This window comes from Coregonus lavaretus, assembly GCF_964263955.1.
Source record: "Coregonus lavaretus genome assembly, chromosome: 13".
Lineage (NCBI taxonomy): Eukaryota > Metazoa > Chordata > Actinopteri > Salmoniformes > Salmonidae > Coregonus > Coregonus lavaretus.
Genome location: NC_140000.1, coordinates 30043349 through 30065382, shown reverse-complemented (window position 1 = coordinate 30065382; position 22034 = coordinate 30043349). Strand labels below are relative to the sequence as shown.

Below are 22034 nucleotides of genomic sequence, written 5' to 3'. Positions count from 1 at the left end.
ACATTTGTCAGTAGATCCAGATCTTGAAGTTCGGTTTGGTTCTCCAAATTGCAATGTTCTTTTTTTTTTTTACCAATTCGAAATGCAGTAATATCCTTCCATCTGAACGCCTTATTGATCCATTTTGAGTTACTGTTGAGGTCTTTCTCAAACCCAATGATCTGCTCAAACCGGCTCAAGCCAACGCCTGCCTGCCTTGCAGTTGCTCAGGCATCAGATAAGTGTCACCGTGCATCGGATTGAAAATCCATACTTATAGGAGTTATTTTAGTGACACTAGCCTCTTTGTCCCACAGAAATAACTATGCAGCTCTGACAATAGGCCACTGTTGACGAAATATTAGCATGCAGATTCCCCTGGTGTTTTTTCTACACCATTTCGTCCAGTATAGTGTCTGCATTGTTCTTCAGGGAGCGCTGCACTGCATGCCCTGTGCTCCGGGAGCTAGCTAGCATGGTGGCTTCTGTCAGAGGGTATAGGTTACAGTTAATGCCGTAGATCTCAGCATCACACTGATGGCCATAGTGTCTGTTAGGGTCCATTCGCACATGTGGAAAACAAATGGAGAAATGTGTGAATTAGCATTTCAGCATTGGACATTCAATGACAAATTACTGACCTAGGGATATGAGTACCACCCTGCATCCCACTGCTGGCTTGCCTCTGAAGCTAAGCAGGGTTGGTCCTGGTCGGTCCCTGGATGGGAGACCAGATGCTGCTGGAAGTGGTGTTGGAGGGCCAGTAGGAGGCACTTTTTCCTCTGGTCTAAAAAAATATATATCGCAATACCCCAGGGCAGTGATTGGGGACATTGCCCTGTGTAGGGTGCCGTCTTTCAGATGGGACATTAAGCGGGTGTCCTGACTCTCTGTGGTCACTAAAGATCCCATGGCACTTAACCCCTGTGTCCTGACTAAATTCCCAATCTGGCCACCTAATCATCCCCAGCTCATTCCTTCCTCTCCCTTGTAACTATTCCCTAGGTCTTTGCTGTAAATGAGAATGTTTTCTCAGTCAAATTACATGGTAAAATGAGTTCTGTACAGGAATGTGGAAAGTATGCCATTATCATTCCAAGAGAGCTATTGGGCTTGGGGAAGGATATGTGTATGCTATGTTACTTTTATACAGTATTATAACTGTAAAGACCTTTTGGCATGGACTGAGGAGGAGACACTGTGAAACCGTTTTGATAGTAGGTAATGACCCTTGCTAACAATGTATGGTTTTCCCAGTTGCAATAATCTCCTAGCTATGTATTTTATCCATGTTCTGGGTCTATTACAGGGCATGTCACTCAGGATCCCTTCTCTGTTGAGTTTCTCTGGCAGAAAGGGCAGGGTCTTGTCAAAGGGCCCCATTGTGCAGGGCCCTTGTGCGCCATGCAGGCCCATAGTCCAATAGATAACCCTTGTTGTTTCTGCGCAGGCCTGGGTGAGGCAGATGTGAACCTGAACAATGGCTGCCCCTCTGAGAAGGCGGCGGCGGTGACTGACTCCACGGGCACTGAGGGGCCCAGCAGCTCCTGGAACGAAGCCAGCACAGCTGATGCTGACGATAGCGCCGTGCCACGCCCCCACCTGGTCCGCCTCTTCTCCCGAGATGCCCCGGGCCGCGAGGACAACACCTTCAAAGACCGCCCTTCTGAATCGGATGAGCTACAGACCATCCAAGAGCACAGCGGAGCGGGATCAGAGTGTGGTTCAGAGGATCAGGATCTAGACTAAGTTTGTTTCTTTGCTCTCCTTTCTCTCTCTTAATACCCCCTTCGCTCTCACCTGAGAGACAGAACCCCACTTACAGAGATACTAGCAGCACTATCCAACCCAAACCACTGACATGGCAACTGCAAGCTCCTCTGGACTGTCTAGCCTGGGAAGGAAAAAGAAGGCCCCTGGCCTTATGGATCAAATTGGGAACTTCTTTGGTGGGGACAAGAAAAGGAAGAGCAAGGTGAGGAAAGGGGAGAGTTTGATTTGTTTTAAAGATACACCTCTAAAGTACCATGGTTCATTTTTGTGTTCACTCTTCCAGTCTTAAGTTGAGGGACTGATGTGTGATTTGGCAGATTGTGAGCTGCAAGAATTTGTCACAAGTTTTTGTTTCAATTTGCTTAGATTTTATTTAATATTTTTCTGTTTTTTTCATGTGATGTACCAAAGTTAATGACATTCTCCTGAAATGTGCTTATTTGCGAATGAATGGCATTGAAAGCTACATTTAGACATGGAGAACTGATTTGGGTGTGGTTTGAGATTGGTGTAGCGCAAAGAGGCTATGACTTAAAGTCAAATGTCATATTTTACATTTTATTTCAGTTAAAGCTTCAAAGCATCTACGGTACTTATATGGTCATAGTTGTGGTACAGTACAAGTGAATGATTGAATTGTTCCATTTAAATGTGTGTTTGCTTTCATTCTGAATATACTGTATGCTTAACTCAAAAATATATCTAAAACTGGAGCCATTCTAAAGTTGTTTTATCTGGTATTTTTAAGAGAGAGTAACGATTCAGGAGATTTCATGGGGAAATTGGTATAAATTTCATATAAATGTCAACACCCTTACTTTTATGTATTTTGGGAGAGACTGTTATGATTGAAGCTCAAATTTGAAATTATTATGCTTTCCTGATTTCTGACTCTAGTTGTTAGCCATTTTAACTGTGGATAGTCCATGGTGGAGAACTATATCCTAAATGCCTTGCATGGACCTCCATCGGGTGTGGAGAGAGTCTTCGACTAGGATTCTCTCACTCCATCTTTACAAAGCAGCTCTATCCCATAATATTGTACATAATCCAACATACCATAGAAAACCCCATTTATCTAGGCTAATCCTTATCCTATATGGGTTTGTGTAGAATTCAAGATGCTGCGTTGTGTAGTTGGAGAGCAGGTTCAGATAATATATGTCATTTAGCAGACACTTTCATCCAAAGCAGCTTACAGTCATGCGTACATACATTTTAAGTATGGTTGGTCCCGGGAATTGAACCCACTATCCTGGCGTAGCAAGCGCCATGCTCTACCAACTGAGCTACCTGAACACAGGTGTGTGTGGATAACTGTTGTGGTAAAGTGCGAATAGTTGAGCCCACATTGCCTTGTTTGTCTCGCTCTCTCTATATCTCTGTGATATGCTAATGCTAAATCCCAAAGCCTCTCCTTGAGCTGGTGACATAGGGATGTAGATAAAGATCGATATGCCAACCCATTGCAGTGCACATTTCAGTCAGCTTGGCACTGTTTGTGTATCAGTTGTCAACTTTGGAAGCAAAGCAAAGTCTAAAACACAACTTACTGTACATTTCAACAGAGTTATGTGTTGAAGTTGGTACAGTGTATTGAAGAGAGAGTTGAAGTCCAACTCTGTTATGTTGTCCAGCTCTGTTTCAGTCCACTCATTGGTTCAGAGAGGCGAATGGTAGTTTCAGATGATGATCCAATAGGTTGCAGAATGAGGTCTGAACAGTCTCAACAATATGCATTCTCCCAAGCCTAATAACAACTTCAGAGAGGACAAAAATCTTTTGACTTTTGCAAATTTTAATGAAATCCCAGTTCATAGTAATTTTAGCAATGATTTCGGAATTATTTGGTTGTTTCCATTCTATTTCACGTTTTAAACATAATTGAAATGTACTGCTAAAACATATCTGCCACGTGTGAAAATGTCAGTGTTTTGCCGGTCAAATTTGAATGAACAAAATTATTGTAAAAAGACAGAACGTTTGAGGCAGTATTTGCTTTTTGTTTTTTATCTTTTTTATCTGTTTTTGAGGGGATGTTTGAATTTCATTGTCTTTCAGGAAATCGTAAGTTGTTTTCTACATCAGAGGAGTTAGTTTATGACTAAAGGAAACATGAAAAATATTTATGTTTTTACCAAGGGGTTGCTTTCAGATGTCTAGTAAGTATTTGTATTTCCAATATATGATACGTATGAGTGTCCCACCTAACTCTGTTGCCTCGAGCAGAATATTGTTTTCTGCAATGATCAAAGTTTGAAAAAGGAAAAAACAGGTAAAAAAAATGCAAACATCTTAAAGGTCCAATGTAGCCGTTTTTTTAAATCTAATATCAAATCATATCTGGGTAACAGTCAGGTACCTTACTGTGATTGTTTTCAACTGAAATTGTCAAAAAGAAACAAAAATTGCTTCTTAGCAAAGAGCAATTTATCAAGCAAGAATGTAGCTAGGACTGTGTGGGAGTGGTCTGAGTGGGGAGGGGAAAACTAGGTGTTATTGGCAGAGAGGTTTGGAACTCTCTTTCTTATTTGTCTATTAACTAATTTACCGCCTGGTGATCCCACCAAAACAGGCTTACATTACAGGCTGTCTTTTCAGACAGCTCTTACACTAAAAGGGAATTGTCATAATTTTCACAGTATTATTCTAAACTCATAGTGTGGAAACACCTTCCTATTGAGTTGAACCCCCTTTTGCCCTCAGAACAGCCTCAATTCGTCGGGGCATGGACTCTACAAGGTGTCGAAAGTGTTCCACAGGGATGCTGGCCCATGTTGACTCCAATGGTTCCCACAGTTGTGTCAAGTTGGCGGATGTCCTTTGGGTGGTGGAGCATTCTTGATACACACAGGAAGCTGTTGAGTGTGAAAAACCCAGCAGCGTTGCAGTTCTTGACATACTCAAACCGGTGTGCCTGGCACCTACTACCAAATCCCGTTCAAAGGCACTTAAATATGTTGTCTTGCCCATTCACCCTCTGAATGGCACACATACTACAATCCATGTCTCAATAGTCTCAAGGCTTAGAAATCCTTCTTTAACCTCCCTTTCATCTACACTGAATGGAGTGGATTTAACAAGTGACACCAATAAGGGATCATAGCTTTCAGCTGGATTCACCTGGTCAGTGTATGTCATGGAAAGAGCAGGTGTTCCTAATGTTTTGTACACTGAGTGTATATAAAACACAGGAAAGTCACATTTTTGACTGCCCTGGGCCTTTAATCTTATACAAATAGTTTAGAACAAAACATAAAATAGTTATGACGTTTTCAATGCATATTTTCCTTAGAAACTCAGCATTAGTGGCCATATCCATTACAGTGATGAAAGAATACCATGTAGAACACTATCAAATGTTGTCGCTGTGTACCCTTGAGCATGATTGAGTCATACATGTATAGTTGCTTTCAACTGGTATGGGAACCTCATATTAATTATCTCCAGCACCAAACCAGTGTCTACATATGTAAAAACAGTGTGTTTCTATGATCTGTGGTTAAAAAATAAGAAGATAGGTCCTACATTTTTAAAATGCTTTTCAGGGTCACAGGGTAGGATTAATATGAAAAACAAAACGGTGATTTTCAAAACCTGCAACAAGTTGCTAGCTCCCCATGTCACCACAAATCTCATAGTGTTTGAAAATCACAATTTTTAAAATGTTTTTGATGATGTCATTGGGTAGAAGTTATTGACTTTATATTTGTTTCTACAAAAAGTTGAAATTAGCTGTTTTCACATATGTAGCCACTGGTAGTGTGCTGGAGATAATGAACAGCAAGTTGAAAAGTGGTAGAATTGCCCTTTAACCTTTTACTGCAGTGGGCTAAATCAGGGTCACAGCGTTTCTTGGTAGTCTTTAAAAAATCTACTTTGAAACAAAAGTATACACCTCACTCAGACTGACATTTTGTAAAATAAATAAATAAATATGTTTAGTAATTATGAAATTATGAAAAATATGAATAACATTCCACTCATGAGGCCACTAGGTCATTTGACTGCAGGAAAGGGCTACTGTTGTTGACAGATATGAACATTCACTATTGAGCCATTGATCCTTTCACAAACTGGAATTAGCTCTTTCTGTTGTACATTCTTGTCTTGGTTTCACCTGTATTTTTTGTCTTTTAATTAGTTGATCCTGGTTTGAAACTAGTTCATGGGAATCTTCATGGAGATGTCATATTTATTTTAAGAAATTATAAATATATCACCAAAAACAAAGACAACTGGTTTAACCTCAGGAACTTAAGCCAATTTGTTACCTGTCAAAGCTGATTGGTAATCCATATTATTCAGAATGGGAAAGACCTTATTAGACTAATTTGATGGATAACTGAGTGTATATGTGCAGTCACCATGAAACTGAACCCCATGACATCAAAATAAGCCAATTAAAATATGGGGTCTATTGGGTAACTTTGTCAGAACTAGGACCCGATAGCCTGAAGAATGTTCGAGTACAACAACAGTTTATGATTCAGAAGCCAAAATGTTTTGCACTCATCCTTGGCCTGGGTACCAGTCTGTTCGTGCCATCATGACAAACATCAACAAAAAAAATGTGCATGACAAGGAGCATCATGATAGCAGAAGCAGACTGATACCCGGACTAACTCAACCCCAGTGTCTTGGCCAAAAGCTTCTAAGAGCTTAACTCCTCCCGCCAGCTAGATGGAGCACCGCTCAGGTTCACTGGTGTCTTTTACCCAGACCTGGTTCAAATACTATTTAAAATAATTTCAAATACTTCAGCTGGGCTTGATTGAGCTTACCTGGCGCAATGGAGCCAATAGAATAGTCGCAAAAGTGCAAACCCTGCCCATCTGGAACTCTAGGCAGACTAAAGCAAACGCTAAAAGTTTTTTAAAGAGTTCAAATAGTATTTGAACCTAGGTCTTCCTTTCCCCTGTCAGGAACTGTGTGTGTGTGTGTGTGTGTGTGTGGGGGGGGGTCTGTTTGATCCCAGGGTGGATCTATAGATTATATTCTCTGATCCCTTTTGTAATGCTTTGAGTTATCCAACCGATGCTTGTAATTTTGTTTGTATTTCCTGTGAATTGTAATGACCAACATCTGTTCCTAACCTGATCCTGTTCTGAGCATTTGGATAAATGGCTTGATTAAACTCTCTTAACAACACCCACCCTGAGCAGTGTTTGTTATGCTTTTGTATTGTTGTTGTTTTTATTATGTAATGTCACTTTTAATAACCCTCCTCTGATGCAACAGTACGATGTATGTCCTTCTAACTATTCTGCTAACAACAGGTGCAGTCACACCACAGAATGTTTGGAACAAAAACATAACTGGACACTTTCACACTGATTTGAGCATAGTGGTTATTGCTGATTTTCACATTGTATGCCCTCAGTCAGTGACGTTGACTGACATTTCAGTTTCGATCCAGGCTAGCTTGAGGAGAAACCTCTCATGCTGGGCTGAGGTGGTCTATGCTAGGAATAGCCAATGGAGAAACTGGCCCAGTTGAAGAGGAAATGGAATGTACATCATCGAACTATTCCCAATTGGTTTGTCTTTTCACTTCTTGACTGGATAAGACTACACTCTGCAGTAACAGGATACTTGTCTAGACAATGCTGGGAGAAGTGTTGTGTAGACTTAATGGAAATATGAGGCTTACTCTTAGCTCAGCTTGTATTAAGTAGCTATGTAAAATATGGGCTAATGTCTTGTTCCTTGGCCGCAGATGAAAGAATGACTGACACCCTGGTCCCAGATCTATCTGCGCTTTCTTAGCCAACTCCTATAATTGTTGTAATGCCAAACAGCCTGGCCTGGCCTCACCTCAATCTCCATATCTGATCATGCTGTCATTGATGGGCACAGTGAGAAGGTAATCATGTTTGGCATGACAATGACCATAGGATTTGACAAGACAGCATTAACAGATCTGTGACCAGGTTAATTTGCTGAATTCTTTCTTTTGGAAATTCATCTTAGTACTGTCTACCTTATCACTTTTATTCAACTGAAAATTATATATCAGTCACATTTGTATTTTATGCTTTTTTAATTGAAAGTATTTTGGGAATTGCTTTTTAATTGAACATATTGGAAAGCTTATCAAGATATAGTACATCAGGATAAAACAACAGTGTTTATTTATTGTTTTCATTTTGTATTCAGGTTAGCAAAGGGGCAAATAACAGCTATTTTCAAAACCAACCTGAATACAAAATGAAAACAAGAAAGTCTGTCTCACTTTGTCTGTCTCACTTTATTGTCTGTCTCACTTTTTGGAGACCTCCTGTGAAGTATTTTCATTCATAACTGAATTTGAATGAGTGGACTGGAATTGCCAATGAGATGCTACTTCTCATTGAATTCATTAGATGTGCCTCATGGTCCAAAATCAAAGAGTCAATGCTACCTTGTTCATAATTTTTCAATGTGTATATTTTACAAAATCGAAGACATTAATAGAGATAGCCAGAGTGCAGTCTCATTTGCATTTCTTCTAAAGTGCTCCTATTTGAGAGTGAAACAAGGACAAGACAAATAATCTGAACTTCCTCTGAGCACTACATTTATAAAACAGTTTGTTTTAGGATCCAGATTTGATGAGAACGGAGGAGTGTAGAGCATACCTACTATAGCCTTACTTTCACCTGGCACTGTAAAACAAGCACTGTCAAAAGTCAAGAGCTAGGTCTCACTAGACGTTAGGTCCAGTACCCTGGTTTTGGATGGTAAAGAACCAGTTCAACTATGGTTTAGTAGATTGTAGTCCCCAACTTAGTCTTGTTATTGTTGTCAGTGTTAGGGAATGACCTAGAGCTACACTGCTTTCTAATATGACACTTTGTTTTACACTGTCGACCCCATGAGGTAGTTGTCCAATTCCTGCTAGCTTCTCCGAAATAGTTGGAGAAGTTGCAGCACAGAGACAACTGAAGAGGTCATCTGGCAGTAGAAGTACTTCAAAAAGTCTGTCCTCCTAAGACTACGAACTGTTACAGTAGATTTCACTCCAAAGGAGTCACTCAGTGGCTAGTGGATCTGCAGCCGGTGAGTCTTATTAATCAATCGGCGAGTTGTCAGTTATGACACTGACGGACATTGTTCTTTGTGATCAATCAAATCCAAGTCAAATGTGAAGCTGTGATGGATTGAGAAGGAGCATGCACTGTATATACATAATTTTAATGTATGGTTTATGGATGTTGCACCTAATGTGGGTAAGATCTGTTCATTTGACAGTGGGCGGCTTGTGATTTTTGTGTGTCCACAATAACTCACACACTGTCTCAATAGGATAGGATGTGGCCCACCAACCTCCTGCTCCTTAATAAATTATACATTATTACAATTAATTTATTCCAGAATAAATGATTGACCGTGATCAATTTTTGAAGGAATCAACATCTGTCCAGGTTTGACCTCCTGCACGTCTGAGGAGAGAGGTTTGACTGTAATTAAATCCTCAGGGAGGAGGTGTCCTATGAGTCCTGAATACTCTCTCTACCTGGGTCTAGGTGACCTTGTTCTTCACTGCAGGAAACCGTTGGTTACACTTTATTTGACATGTCACTGTGACATTAGCATGAAGGAGTAATCTGGTGTCAAATCCATTCCTGTTGTCATGATAGAGGTAACGTTTTGCATTATGATTGTACTGACCTAACACCTATGAATAACAGCCTCTATGTCAGGGGTGTCATAAAATTGTAGACAAAAATTCATAATGAAACGACACTTGACGTGTTAATGGGATAGTGAAGTGTCAAATGAAGTGTTATCGAACATTCTCTATCATGGCTGGGCTGCCATGCTAGCAGCTAGCTGAGTTTAGAAATGATGACTGGACCTCCATTGTTATGTAAATTAAATCATGAATATTGAGGGTGAAACGGGCTTTGCAGCTTCATGAAAGTTGGATGCCAGTGTGGTACATTTTTGTTGTTTTTCTTTTTCGCTGTGGAATGAGCACAGCTACTTTGTGAAGTCTGAATTGTGGGCAAATGACAATGTGGTCCGAGCCAGGAACACACACTTATCTCTCATACACTTCAAACATCAAACAGAGAGAGGAAAACATTCCCTCCATCCCTTCCTCTCTCCCACCCTACGCAATAATCCCCTGCTCTGCTCTATCCTGAAAGGACCCTCCATGCGTCAGAATACCGTTGTCCTTTGAACACTCCTCTTGTGTTGGAAAATTAAAACCTATACTGACAACATCCAATGCAACATGATTCAGTAAAGGACGTGAAGTTCAAAACTAAATATTGTGATCCTTCTTTACAAATAAATCAAAACGGATTCTAAATTCAGAATTTAGGATTACGCAATGCAAAATAAGGTAGAGAGGATTTACTGACTTGTCGGTGTTCTGAAAAAAAAAGTTGAATAAAAAAACAAGTACAAAAATATGTTTTACTTTCAGAACTATTGCCTGAATCCATTATGCATTTTGAATGACCTTTTACTCCTAGTATAGGAGGCTGCTGAGGGGAGAACAGCTAATAATAATGGAACAGAGCAAATTTGATACCATTCCACTGATTCCGAGCCAGTCATTACCACAAGCCGGTTCTCCACAATTAAGGTGCCACCAACAACCTTTGACTCCTAGAGTCCTAAAACTTCCACAGAACAATACTTTACAAAAAATCTGAATCAGCTAAAATGCCAACGTGATGTAACACACAGTACTGTATAATTTTTGGTCTAATTGGTCTAGACAAACCCGAGGCAACACTGAAATCACTATTGAGCACCTCTCTCTCTCTCTTCACGTCTATTCCTCTTTTACTAACTCTTTGCCTGTCTTACCCCTGTCTTTCAATGTCTCTCTCACTCTACTTCTCTCCCTCCACTTTCTGACTACACTTTCTCTTCCTAACACTCTCTCTCAGGCTACTCAATCTCTGGAACTGTACTTAGTGGGAACATAACTGGAACTTCTGATGTGTGTAGTTCATAACTTTGATGTGACAATGTGCACTTGAGACCTCAAGTCAATGTTCAAAATAAATAATTCCTAATCAACTGTGGACAGGGTTCTGCAATGGCTATCAGTAATGAACCCCTCGGACTGAATCCCAAATGGCACCATATTCCTTATATAGTACACTACTTTTGATGGGCTTTGGTCAAAGGTAGTACACTATATAGGGAATAGGGTGCCATTTGGGACGCAATCCAGTTGTCTCCATCTTGGTGACAGAGCTGCTGGGACACAGAAAGAATAACCGTTGAGTCATCCAGTCGCAGCTGTGAGGCAGATCAGTTCTTCACAACAACAACAAGCAGTGGGATTAATTCACCTGTACCAGCTCCAGCACAAACCCAGTGAGCACTTTCTGGTTGAAACAAACGTCTTTTCAACGTCTTTTCAATGTCTTTTGCTTATAGAGAACAAGCTGACCAACCAACACCCGTGCTGCCTGGCTATTCTACTGAGCATCATCTGTATTCATAATGTGTTTGATATTATCATCCACTTCCAGTAGAATGATACGCTTAGTTTGATATATTCTAAATGACCTCTGGTCCTCCGCATTAGATACCTATTTATTGGAGAGTATAATGCTCATAAGCACAAACACATTTTCTATGGTAATGTATTTCTTTACTTAGGTCATTGTCTGCATGAGTCTACATCCATCCAACCATCCATCCATATATGGGCAACAAAGACAGTGAATGACATGCAATTGGAGCATTAATGAGTGTGTTATAATGTGAATGATGGACACGGGTGAAAGTTTGCCCTCTCATTTCGGTAAAGTTCTTTCAAAGGTATAATCAGAGTGATTCAGTGAGAGCCTCAGTCTCAAAGGTACCCTCACTCTCACTCCACAAAATACCACAGAGAGAGAGACACTCATTAGGAACAAATGGGTTTCGCTATATCAAAGGATGTTATTCACAAACATACCCCTAAATAGCCGACGGAATAATCAGGGTTATTATTGAGAAAATGACAATTAATCATTTCAGAATCACACCATTTTAATTAAGGTCCCAATTGTGTGTTGTCTGCAAAGTACATGTTAGAGCATATTGTGAGAGAGAGAGGGGATGCTATTTGTTCAAGTTCAGGAGAATGAGATAATTTTACATCCATCCCTATCCAACGCTCTAAAGTTTTGTTTGTCTGAAGTACAACTTAATTGTATTGATCTCTACTTAACTTCCCCTTCAACAGCATTTAGTGTTGATATTTACCGCACTTTGCAAAGATCCAAAACATTTCTTACTGACTTCATTCATTTATGTATAATTCCTTCATCCAGTTAGTTTTGAATCACTTATTTTCAGTTTTAATTATTTTTGGATGGGCGTTATCTGTGGGCACCCACGTCAGTCTGCTGTGAATGACTCGGAGAGCTTATCTCAGGTCCTCTGTGATGGTAAGAGCTCCCCAGTTAGTCTCTCCATCTGAAGAAGAAGCCGTTCTACAGCCCCAGGAAATGTGCTCCAGCTTCCCTGGTGTTTGGCAATATGCCACCAGCTGTTTCCAATGGTAACACCTTTCAAGAACTGGAGAGTGGAGCCAGAGTAGAGCCTGGTCTGGTTCAGGGAAGACTGTATTGTTATGTTGTGTTGGGCTATATGTAATCCTGCTGTGCCTTTATAATGTTCTTCCATCCCTCTCTCCTTTCCTTCTTCCATCCCTCCCTCCTTTCCTTCTTCCATCCCTCCCTCCTTTCCTTCTTCCATCCCTCTCTCCTTTCCTTCTTCCATCCCTCCCTCCTTTCCTTCTTCCATCCCTCCCTCCTTTCCTTCTTCCATCCCTCCCTCCATTTCCTCCAGGGTTCTTTCCGTGGCCTGTCCTCCTCTCCAGCCAGACCTGTCAAGGCAGCCCCTAAGGGTGGGGAGAACGCTGTTGTGCGCCTCTTCAGAACAATCGTGAGTCACCCTATTTGCATAGTTTGCCTACTACTGTTGATGTTTGACTTGTTGATATGAGGGCGGCAGGAAGCCTACCAGTTAAGAACAGGAAGCCTAGCGTTTAAGAGCAGGTAGCCTAGCGGTTAAGAGCAGGTAGCCTAGCGGTTAAGAGCAGGTAGCCTAGCGGTTAAGAGCAGGTAGCCTAGCAGTAGAAAGAGCTTTAGGCCAGTAACCGAAAGGTCACTGGTTTGAATCCCTGAGCCAACTAGGTGAAAAATCTTGAGCAAGGCACTTAGCCCTAATTGCTCCTGTAAATCGCTCTGGATAAGAGTGTATGTTAAATGACTAAAATGTAATGAGAAATACCCTGATCTATTGTATTTCTAAAGGTCTGTGTCACTCTCTCCCCTCAGGTGTCCCCTGCCCCTCCTAAGTCTAGGGTGAGCATTTTATCTTACTCTTTGCCAATATTGTCCAATAGAGGAGTTGAAGATTGTTTTAGCCTTTGGATGTGATTGTGTATTTAGCTTTGTTAACATGTGACGTCACTGAATGTCGTGCACAGTATGTCACTGAATCTGTGCTCTCTCTGATGATGCGAGCGTCTGCCTTACTCTGCTCTTCCCTGGATGTGGACTCTCTTCTTGCTGCACTGCCTTTTCTCTGAGTAAGACTTGTGTTTAACTTTCCTCTCCTCGCCCCTGTGTCTCACTCCTGTCTATTCCCTATCTCTGTCTCTTACATGTCCTTGTCCAGTGGACGGCAATGACTGCGAAACTAGGCCTGGTACGTGGTTAAATGCTACAGCTAAAGAAAACGAAGAGAAAAATCAGAGGCCGTTCCTTAAACAATATATTCTGTAGCCATTTTAAGGCTTGAGAGCTTGTTGTAATCCATGCATACAGTACATGCATAACGCCCTCATTAGTTTTTCTCTTTTATTAAATCACGTTTTGAGTGGTTTTGTTTGGCAAGCTCTCCGCCTCTGGCTCAATTGAATATCCAGTTCTTTATTTGCTGAAGTCATTTTTCCCTTTCGATATGATAACCAGCAGCTTAATCCTGCTTTTTCTTATTCGCCCTGCTGAATTTGAAGTCTCGTCCTCTTCTCTTGGCCCCTGTGTGTGTGTGTGTACGAGCGTGCATGCCCGCGTGTGTGTGTGTGTGTGTGTGTACATGCGTTTGTGTCTTTGTGTGTGTCTCTGTATGTCTCTGTGTGTATGTTTGTCAGTGGAGGCTGCTGAGTGGAGGACGGCTCATAGCAATGCCTGGAATGGATTCAATGGAATGCTATCAACCACATGGAAACCACACGTTTGATACCATTCCATTGACTCCATTCCAGTGTGTGTGTGTGTTGTGGGTGTTATGAGTCACACATAACAGCTAACACTATAAAAAAAGGGATGAGACCTTTAAAGCTCTTCTCTGAGGTAAGGGATCTTTAAATAACACTTTGAAGTGTTCCTCCCCACCATTTAATTAATCCTTGTGTATGTTTATTGGAGTTTTACTTGAACAGTTCAGTCTAATCCCCCTGTGAGAGTCAGAGTATGAGATTGAATTTAGAAAGTGCTTAAGTGAAGCACTTCCACTTTGACTCAGATTGATTTGCTCCACTGCTTCAATGCCACCACAAATTAGCCACTTTTTGATCCAGGCTGGTTGTGTTGTAGCCATCTCTTCTATAACCTCGTCACCTGCTGGCTCTCAGTTGAACCTGGGGACAAGGCTATCGCTTCTATTGTTTTAATGCAACAGGATATTATCAGAAAACATTGTTTTGTACTAAAGAACCATGCAATACCCACGTAAGATATGTACATATGATGCCGCTTTTTAGCCATTAGTAAATCATTTCGATGAACAAACACAGAGATGAGTTGGCAAAAGCACACACTGACTGGGCCACCATGCTAACTGACAACAACAATAATAATATGTCTCCCAGTGTCTTACCTCATCCCTGCTCTCTTCCAGGGGTCTCAGAAGTCAACAGGATCCGCTAAGGCGAAGAAGGCCGGTGCAGGAGACAGTGGAACCCTGTCCAAGATCTTCAAAATGGTAAACAAAAACTCTCTAATCTGTCTTTTACAATAACAGAAAAAGGGAATATCTAATTATATAATTCACTTTGTATGGTATTGAGACGAATTCCAGAATGTGCACATGATGGGCTCTTTCTTTCTCTTTTATTCCTCCCTGTCTGTCTCTCTCTTCTTCTTTCACCTCAGTGATGATACCCAGCATTCAGTGAGTAGCTGATGAGTCATGAGCGGCAATATATATTTACTCTTACTTGCTATGCATTTATTCAACGTTGATAGGCTTAGGTGACACCTTCCATTGCCTATCATACCACCAGCACCTTGAGACAGTCTCTAGACAGTGATAATTACAGTGTCTGGCTGATGCTACAGGCTTCATGCATTAAAGAGTGCAGTTTGATGTCAAAGGTAATGCTATTTTTGTAGCACCTAACATAATCGGCTGCTTAATTGCAGGCAGTGACGTTGCACCTGTGGGCCTACACGGGGCTGTGAAATAAATTGCTTAGGAGCAAGCTTTAGGGATAGGAGTCCTGCGTACTCTTAATGGCTGTTCTAAGAGCTGTGCTAACTGCAATGGGACATGTATAGCATTACAATTGTGGCATGTGGTAGCTTTGCTCACTTTACCGATGGCTTATGCGACTGCAAACACACCGTCAGGCTAGCCAAGCTATTATAGAAGCAGTGCCATTCATTCTTTCTACAACTAGGACATTGCACTTTTAATTACATTGACCATCTGGTTCATGCATTGGTATACCCTGTATACGATACTGGGATGTATTACTGCACAGACAGACTTATACAAGACGTCTTTCTCCGACGCAGTAGGCCACACATCAAGGCAGGGCAGACACACTTATATACACTTGAGTGAATACTTCCTGGCTTTCAGAGGAGCAGCATAGTACCCCAATGTGTGCATCTCAAACAGAGGACTGAGGTGTTTGAACAGAGAGATTTGAGATATTTTTGCTACAATCAGCAGCATCTAAAATGTACAGACTCTCCCTGACTCAACAGTTTTGCTTATTGTTTATTCCAGGCCACGTTTATCCTTCTGCTCCCGCTGTGAGGTGACAGGCTCTGAACTGGAGCAGTACTGATACAGTACTTAAGCAGTACATTCACTTCACAACCTGTCAGCAACAGCTGACACGCTCCCCGACAGTAGAGAGGGACAATGTCCTCGGTAGAGCCATGGCACACTGAAACGTATTTCTTTCTGTCTCTGCCTCTGTCTTTCTGTCTCTGTATCTCTCTTTCTGTCTCTCTCTCCCCATCTCGGTCTCTGCCTGTCTTTGTCACTTTTTGGCTCTCTTCTCTGTCTCTATTGTATCTCTCTCTGCCTCTCTCTTTTGGTCTCTGCCTCTCTTTCTCTGTCTCCGCCTCTGTCTGTCTGTCACTCTCCCTCTCTTACGCTCTCCGCGTATCTTTCTCAACATGGCACGGTGAATGCTAATCTCTGGGACATGCTCCGGAGGTCACTGGCAGAATTTTAATTAGCCAGTCTGGCCCAAGCTTCAGATAGTTATTTTAATTTTGCAGAATAGGCACAAGAAGCTGATGTTCCTATAGGTGCAGTCAGTGCACTCACAGTGGGTATGTTGATCAGCAAGGCAACCAAGCACAGTCATCTTCATCATACCCTACAGGGGAGACTTTTTAAAAGTAGACTTTTAAAAATGTTTAGAGTATCTGTATATCTTAGACTACATTTTCCCTGCATGGTGTCTTTGCTAGCTGGACTATGTAGCATTATGAAACTAAAAGATGAAGAAGATGATTACATCTACAAATGTGTGGGTAAATAGTACACCAATCTTCTCTTGCTCATAGCTTGTTTCCCCACAATCTCTCTGCCTAATTGGCGTTAAGCTAAAGCCACCATATCTAGCGCTTCTGGTGTTTTCCATTCTCCAGTTCTGTTACTGCATTCTAATTAGTTTATTTCGAACCGATAATGATTTTCAGCTCAAATTGCTGTAAGAATGGCTCAGAACTTGGCCCGTTTCCTCCCATATCCTTTTGTTTTAAGAGATTTAAAGGCTTTGTATGTTATGGATTATATTCATTCCAATCGTTCTCCCCAAAGAATTGTCTAATTTGTATAATCTTTGTTCCGTTCCAATCTTCCCCTCTTTCTCCCACTTTTATATCCCCACGAGAAAATGCACAATCTATTCTTGGGAATGAGCTTGGTGAACACAGTACAACACATCATTGATCCGTTTTGGCCACAACATGCAAATTAGAACTGGGAGATGTTTCTTTTTAAGGCATAGCCAAGAATTCACAAAATAAACAATTATGTAAATAATGTAGGCCTAGAACTCACCCACCTATTCTAACAAAACAATAGTACACAATGCTGAAGGCCACATAGACTGTGTTACCCTCCTACGGCAATATACAGCTGGACATTTGTGTCCTATTGTAATTAGCAGGTCCCTTTAGTGAGCATCGTTAGCAAATGACAAAAACAGTCAATTTCCTGATGATGTGTTTCGTCTCTCTCTCTCTCTTGCAGGGCGCAAGCCGGACTGGGTCTCTACCCAAAAAATGAGGTCCCCTTTCAAGAGCACAAGGGCAGATGTCAAGAAAAGGGACACAAGTGGGGGAAAACAAAGAAGATAAAAGAACAAATATTTGTCTAGACTCACACACCTCTCCCTGCTTTTCTAACACTTTTTCTAACAATTTTATAACTCAAATGCCTCCCCACCGCAGCCGGCTGGTAGATATAGCGACACAATCTGTGCCCCCCCCCCCCCCCCCCCCCCCCCCCGCTCCTGCTCCTGCTCCTCCCTCCCGTGCAGCCATCTTGGATGTGGACTGTCGCTGAAGTCATCCGGACCCCCCTTACAGCCTAAAGGACCTGTCGTAGCGCTACACTACCTGTGTCTTCATTTCTATTTCTGTCTGTCTGTATAGAGTTGTCTAACAAGGCTGGCTAACTGGACCAGACCTGGCTGAAGTAGCTTAGGTCCAACAGACCTGGCCCTGACCGCTTGTGGTTGTGAAAGTGTGAGCAGGTCTGGTTCTGGTTCAGAAACGAGTGATTAAGTGTCTTGTCATTCTTGTCTTTGTCGTTTCCCCCAAACCACACCCACTCTCCCATTTCTGTACATCCTGATATGAATTCATAGCAAAGCATTGTCTTACTCAGCTTGCATGTGTTGTTGTGATGGCCAGTTGGTCATGTGTTTGTATGTCTACCCTCCTGTATCATCAGTGTAAGTGTCCTGTCTTAAGTGTTGCTGTCCTTCCATGTTTTTACATTAGGGTCTATGGCTGCCTGTGACATTCGGTGGTAAAATGACATCGAGCTACTGAAAGTTGTTAACCTACTAAAAAGTCTCTGTCTGTAGTATCCACTGAATTGTAGAAATCAATGGATAATGTTATCATTTCTAATATTGTTTTCCAGTACATGTAGATTGATTAAGACACTAATGTGTATGGTATTGGGAGTTTTCCCATCCAGATATAACAGAGATTCTTCTGAAGTGCACTGTTTTGACCCTTGAAAAGCAGACACTGACTGCTCTGAAACCAAGCTCACGCTGGACCTGCTACAAGCATGGCATTTCCAACGGGATGACAGATTCAGACCCTTTCCCCATTAGTGTAGTCTAGATTCTGTAGTCTTCTCTGTCTTAAGTGTCTCTTGCTTTATATATCTATTGAAGCACTGCACAAAATATGAATACAAAACAGCTAGCTGAAGCAATGCCATTTCTGACTGCCAAAAACAATGTGCTGTGTTTACTCTATGTGGATATTAAAAGACCAACACTGTCATAAAGGTGCTCGTTATTTAACTGTGTAAAAGCATAAATGTTATTAAAAAAAGATGAAGATGGATAGAGGACGTGGAGTTCGTTGACCAAGGGACGGACGAGGAGTTGCATAAACTGCTTATTACTGCCACTGTACTGTCCAATACCCCCACACCAAAGTGTCTTTCCTCCATTTGTTTAAAAACAAACGTGTGTAATCTGTAGCATACTCTGCCTGCCCCCGTCGCCCCTCACCCACGTCTTAATGTGTGTGTGCGCGTTTTTGTATGGGTCCTGTGAATGAATGTAAATGAAACTCTTGAGACCCTCATTGTTGTATCTGAATTAAAAAGATGTACGACCAGCTACTTAATAACTTGAAAAAATAAATAAAGGAATTAAAAATCATAAAACGGTTATGGGTCTCTGGTTGTGTTGTTTGATAGAAGTTTAAAAGTAGTGTACACACATGCAGTAACTTGCAGGTGTAGGGTACAAGAAGTGATGAAACATTCAACTCCGCTGCGGTATCCATCTTTGTTTAGGTCAGGTCATTATGTCGTATGAAAATGTATGCACTCACTAACTGTAAGTCGCTCTGGATAAGAGCGTCTGCTAAATGACTAAAATGTAAAATGTAAAAAATGAAACACTCATGACAGAGTTGCTTCTCACTCCTGGTTCGAAGAGTAATTGTGTTTGCTCAATAATTGCATAATCAAGGAGAGGAACTTAATGCCTCAATGTGGCGGAAGAGACATTTGTTTTTATAGAAGTTGAAAGTAGCCATGCTTTTCCATATGCTGTGAAAGTTTAATAACTCTGGGACTAATGAAAGATAGTCAAAACCCATTTTTGTCCCTATATGTGGCAATGGATTTTTCAATTGCTAAACACTTGCCTTTTCTAGATACAAGGTTTTTCATGATGCAGAGACATACTGAGAACTTTACTTATCACATAAAATCAAACATAGATGAAATGCAATCAACTTCACACAAATTATTTCTAAAACAATTGGCACACATTAAATCTGTAAAAAATGACTGGTTTTATTAATTAAATAGTTTTCAACATTACAAAATACATTCCTGCCAAAAAAACAAAAACACTTTTAACAGCTTATATTCTGTAAACGGTTCAGCAATTGACAAAAAAGGAACTCTCGTTCACAACCCATTTGAAAAGGAATCCAAAAATATATGCAATCTATCATACACTATTTACATTGCAAAATAAAATATCAGATTACAAAATGGCTGTGCATAAGCTTACAACTAAATTACAATTTCATGCAACACATTGTGAATGTGGAGAGTCAACCTCTGAAGCCCTCATACAGCAGCCAATAACAGTGGTATCACAGGTCATCATCATTGCCAAAATTACAGGCATAACATTTCAGAAGAGAGGGATCCACACCAGACCTAGGTTAAAATACTATTCGAAATCATTATACTTTATCTGGGCTTGATCGAGCTTTCCTGGCACTATAGAGTAGTCCGTCGCAAGATTGCATTCTGCAAACCCGCCCATCTGGCACTCCAGGCAGACTAAATCAAATGCTAAAAGTATTTGAACGATTTCAAATAGTAGCGTATTTGAACCCAGGTCTGATCCATACGACCCTTAGCACTTTATAGTCTCACCATTCAAGGCTACCTTCAACTTTTTTTTTCTTCTTTTAAAAAAAATAACAAAATCATCAAGAACAAAACACATGTCACTTTTTAGCTTGCCTTTTACAAAAGGTATAGCATAAATATGCAAAAATATGTGATTTTAAAAAGAAATGTTTTTTTTTTCTGGTAAACTGCACATAAAGCACTAATGTGTGTGTGCCTGTTAAAGCACAGCTCAGCTGTCAAACAGTTAATAGTGGCCTGATTGCAGTTTGTGGAGCTGCCCTGAGGGAGCACGGGAGTGATAGAGTACCCCGTCTAGAAACAACCCCTAAACCCTGCCCGTTAAACACTTGTGTAGATCGGAAATGATTGGATAGGAATAAGCAATAAGGCAAATACTTCATCTAGCCTTTCAGAGGGCAAGGTGGAGTTCCTACACTATCGCTTATACCTACCCCAAAGTTCCTTCTGGTTGCTAGGCTCCAGTCCGTATTAGGTCATATAAAGCAGTTCGTGACAGACTACTGCTGATGTAAAAAAGGCTTTAAAAATGCATTTAATTGATTGATTTATCAGGGGTGCCTAGTGGGGTAGGAGCTAGGTGCTGTTTCTGGTTGGGGCTTGTGAGTGGTTATACTACTCTACAGGGAGACATGAACCAGTACCACAGGACTGACAGTGCAGCCATGCAGATCTATAGTGTTTGCTCCTCTTATTGGCAAACAGAGTAAACAACAGTCTAGGAACCAACCGCCAGTAGCCTACCTCAGCTAGCTACAGCCCCGACTGGTGAACTGTACTGTGAGGTCAGCGTCTGATTACTAAACGGCTTATTGACTAAAACATCTCATAATGGATTGATACTAATGAGAATCAGAGCGCAGGCTGAAACCAGATAACAGCAATTTAGTCAATGGAAGGACCAGTTCACTGCCTTTAAAGGGACAATCTGCAGTTCAAACAATAATAAAAGGGGGCACCCCGCCACTGATTTGGTAAATAGCTGAGGGATGGGGCTGGAGAAATGTAACCACTCTCAAATTCATAAGACAGAGCTATAGATGCAAACCATGATATCAAAATGATAGTTTTAACCATGTTGAGGCATACAATGTTTGTTTACAATTGCACTTTTTTACAAACAAAAAGGAACAAACTGAACTAAGCTCATGAGGCATTTTTAAGTTATACTCTTCAAGAATCACTGGGTATATATCATGAATTTAAAAATAAAAAAAATGGATGTAGCAATCACAGATTGCCCCTTTAATGCTTATCTGAGGACAAGAGAAACAGGCAGAAACAGCTGCTGCTAAGACCCAATGCGTGTAGATACGGCCACACACGCTTTCTGTTTTCAGTATTTGAATGGCAACATTACCTTGGACATGCTTTAGAAAAAGTGCAGAACTGTCCAACTCAATTAAAAAGCTTTGGGGGCATGAGAAAAGGAGGGGGTTGATCAGAGTGGAATGTTTTTCCACACCTACTTAGTGGTAAAATCAGTACTTTGTATCATCAGACTCCTAGTAAAGAGTTTATGCTGGGATGAACCGGGATGGTCAATTCAATTCTGAGTTGGGAGCTAAGGGAAGACGTTGGGAATGCCACACTGCCAGTCTCCAGAAGACTCCTGTACAACCTCTTCCATGTCGTTCAGCTCTGGTGTGACATCCACCTCCGTCTCTGCCCCCTGCTCCAACGTCACCACCTGGGTCCGATCGGGACCTGTGTCCAAGAGAAAGAGAGACATAGATAGACAGAGAGAGAGAGAGACATGTCCAGAGGAAAACTATAAACAATGCATGCAGGGCAGAATTAGGCCAATATCCACTAATAATAAAAAATCAAAAAAGAGCAATTCAGTTTTGGAAACATCTAAATACAGTGACCCCCTCTCTTATCATTACCAAGACCTGCAATGCCAAGAGCTGAGCAAAGAAAAGAGTCCC

At 41.2% G+C, this 22034-nt stretch overlaps 3 protein-coding genes across 3 annotated transcripts in view; 2 read left to right on the top strand and 1 right to left on the bottom strand.

Moving 5' to 3' along the window:
- The window catches only part of LOC311139744 (myelin basic protein-like), a 55660-nt gene extending 48757 nt beyond the window's left edge, over window positions 1–6903 (top strand). Inside the window, exon 4 of the mRNA XM_084174680.1 lies at window positions 1430–6903. Coding sequence (XP_084030806.1) covers window positions 1430–1728 — 299 coding nt within the window. The 3' untranslated portion in view covers window positions 1729–6903. The remainder of the gene's footprint in view (window positions 1–1429) is intronic.
- On the top strand, window positions 1841–17276 carry LOC311139745 (myelin basic protein-like; the record flags this gene model as incomplete). Its single annotated transcript, XM_084174681.1, has 6 exons — window positions 1841–1954; window positions 12547–12642; window positions 13038–13064; window positions 13381–13410; window positions 14605–14688; window positions 17206–17276. 6 exons carry the CDS (start codon window positions 1841–1843, stop codon window positions 17239–17241), a joined length of 387 nt encoding a protein of 128 aa, XP_084030807.1. The 3' UTR covers window positions 17242–17276.
- Window positions 17277–20151: 2875 nt separating this feature from the next.
- Window positions 20152–22034, bottom strand: part of LOC311140566 (zinc finger protein 236-like) — a 77301-nt gene continuing 75418 nt past the window's right edge. Inside the window, exon 32 of the mRNA XM_084175682.1 lies at window positions 20152–21810. Within this exon, the coding sequence (XP_084031808.1) occupies window positions 21668–21810 (143 nt within the window). The 3' untranslated portion in view covers window positions 20152–21667. The remainder of the gene's footprint in view (window positions 21811–22034) is intronic.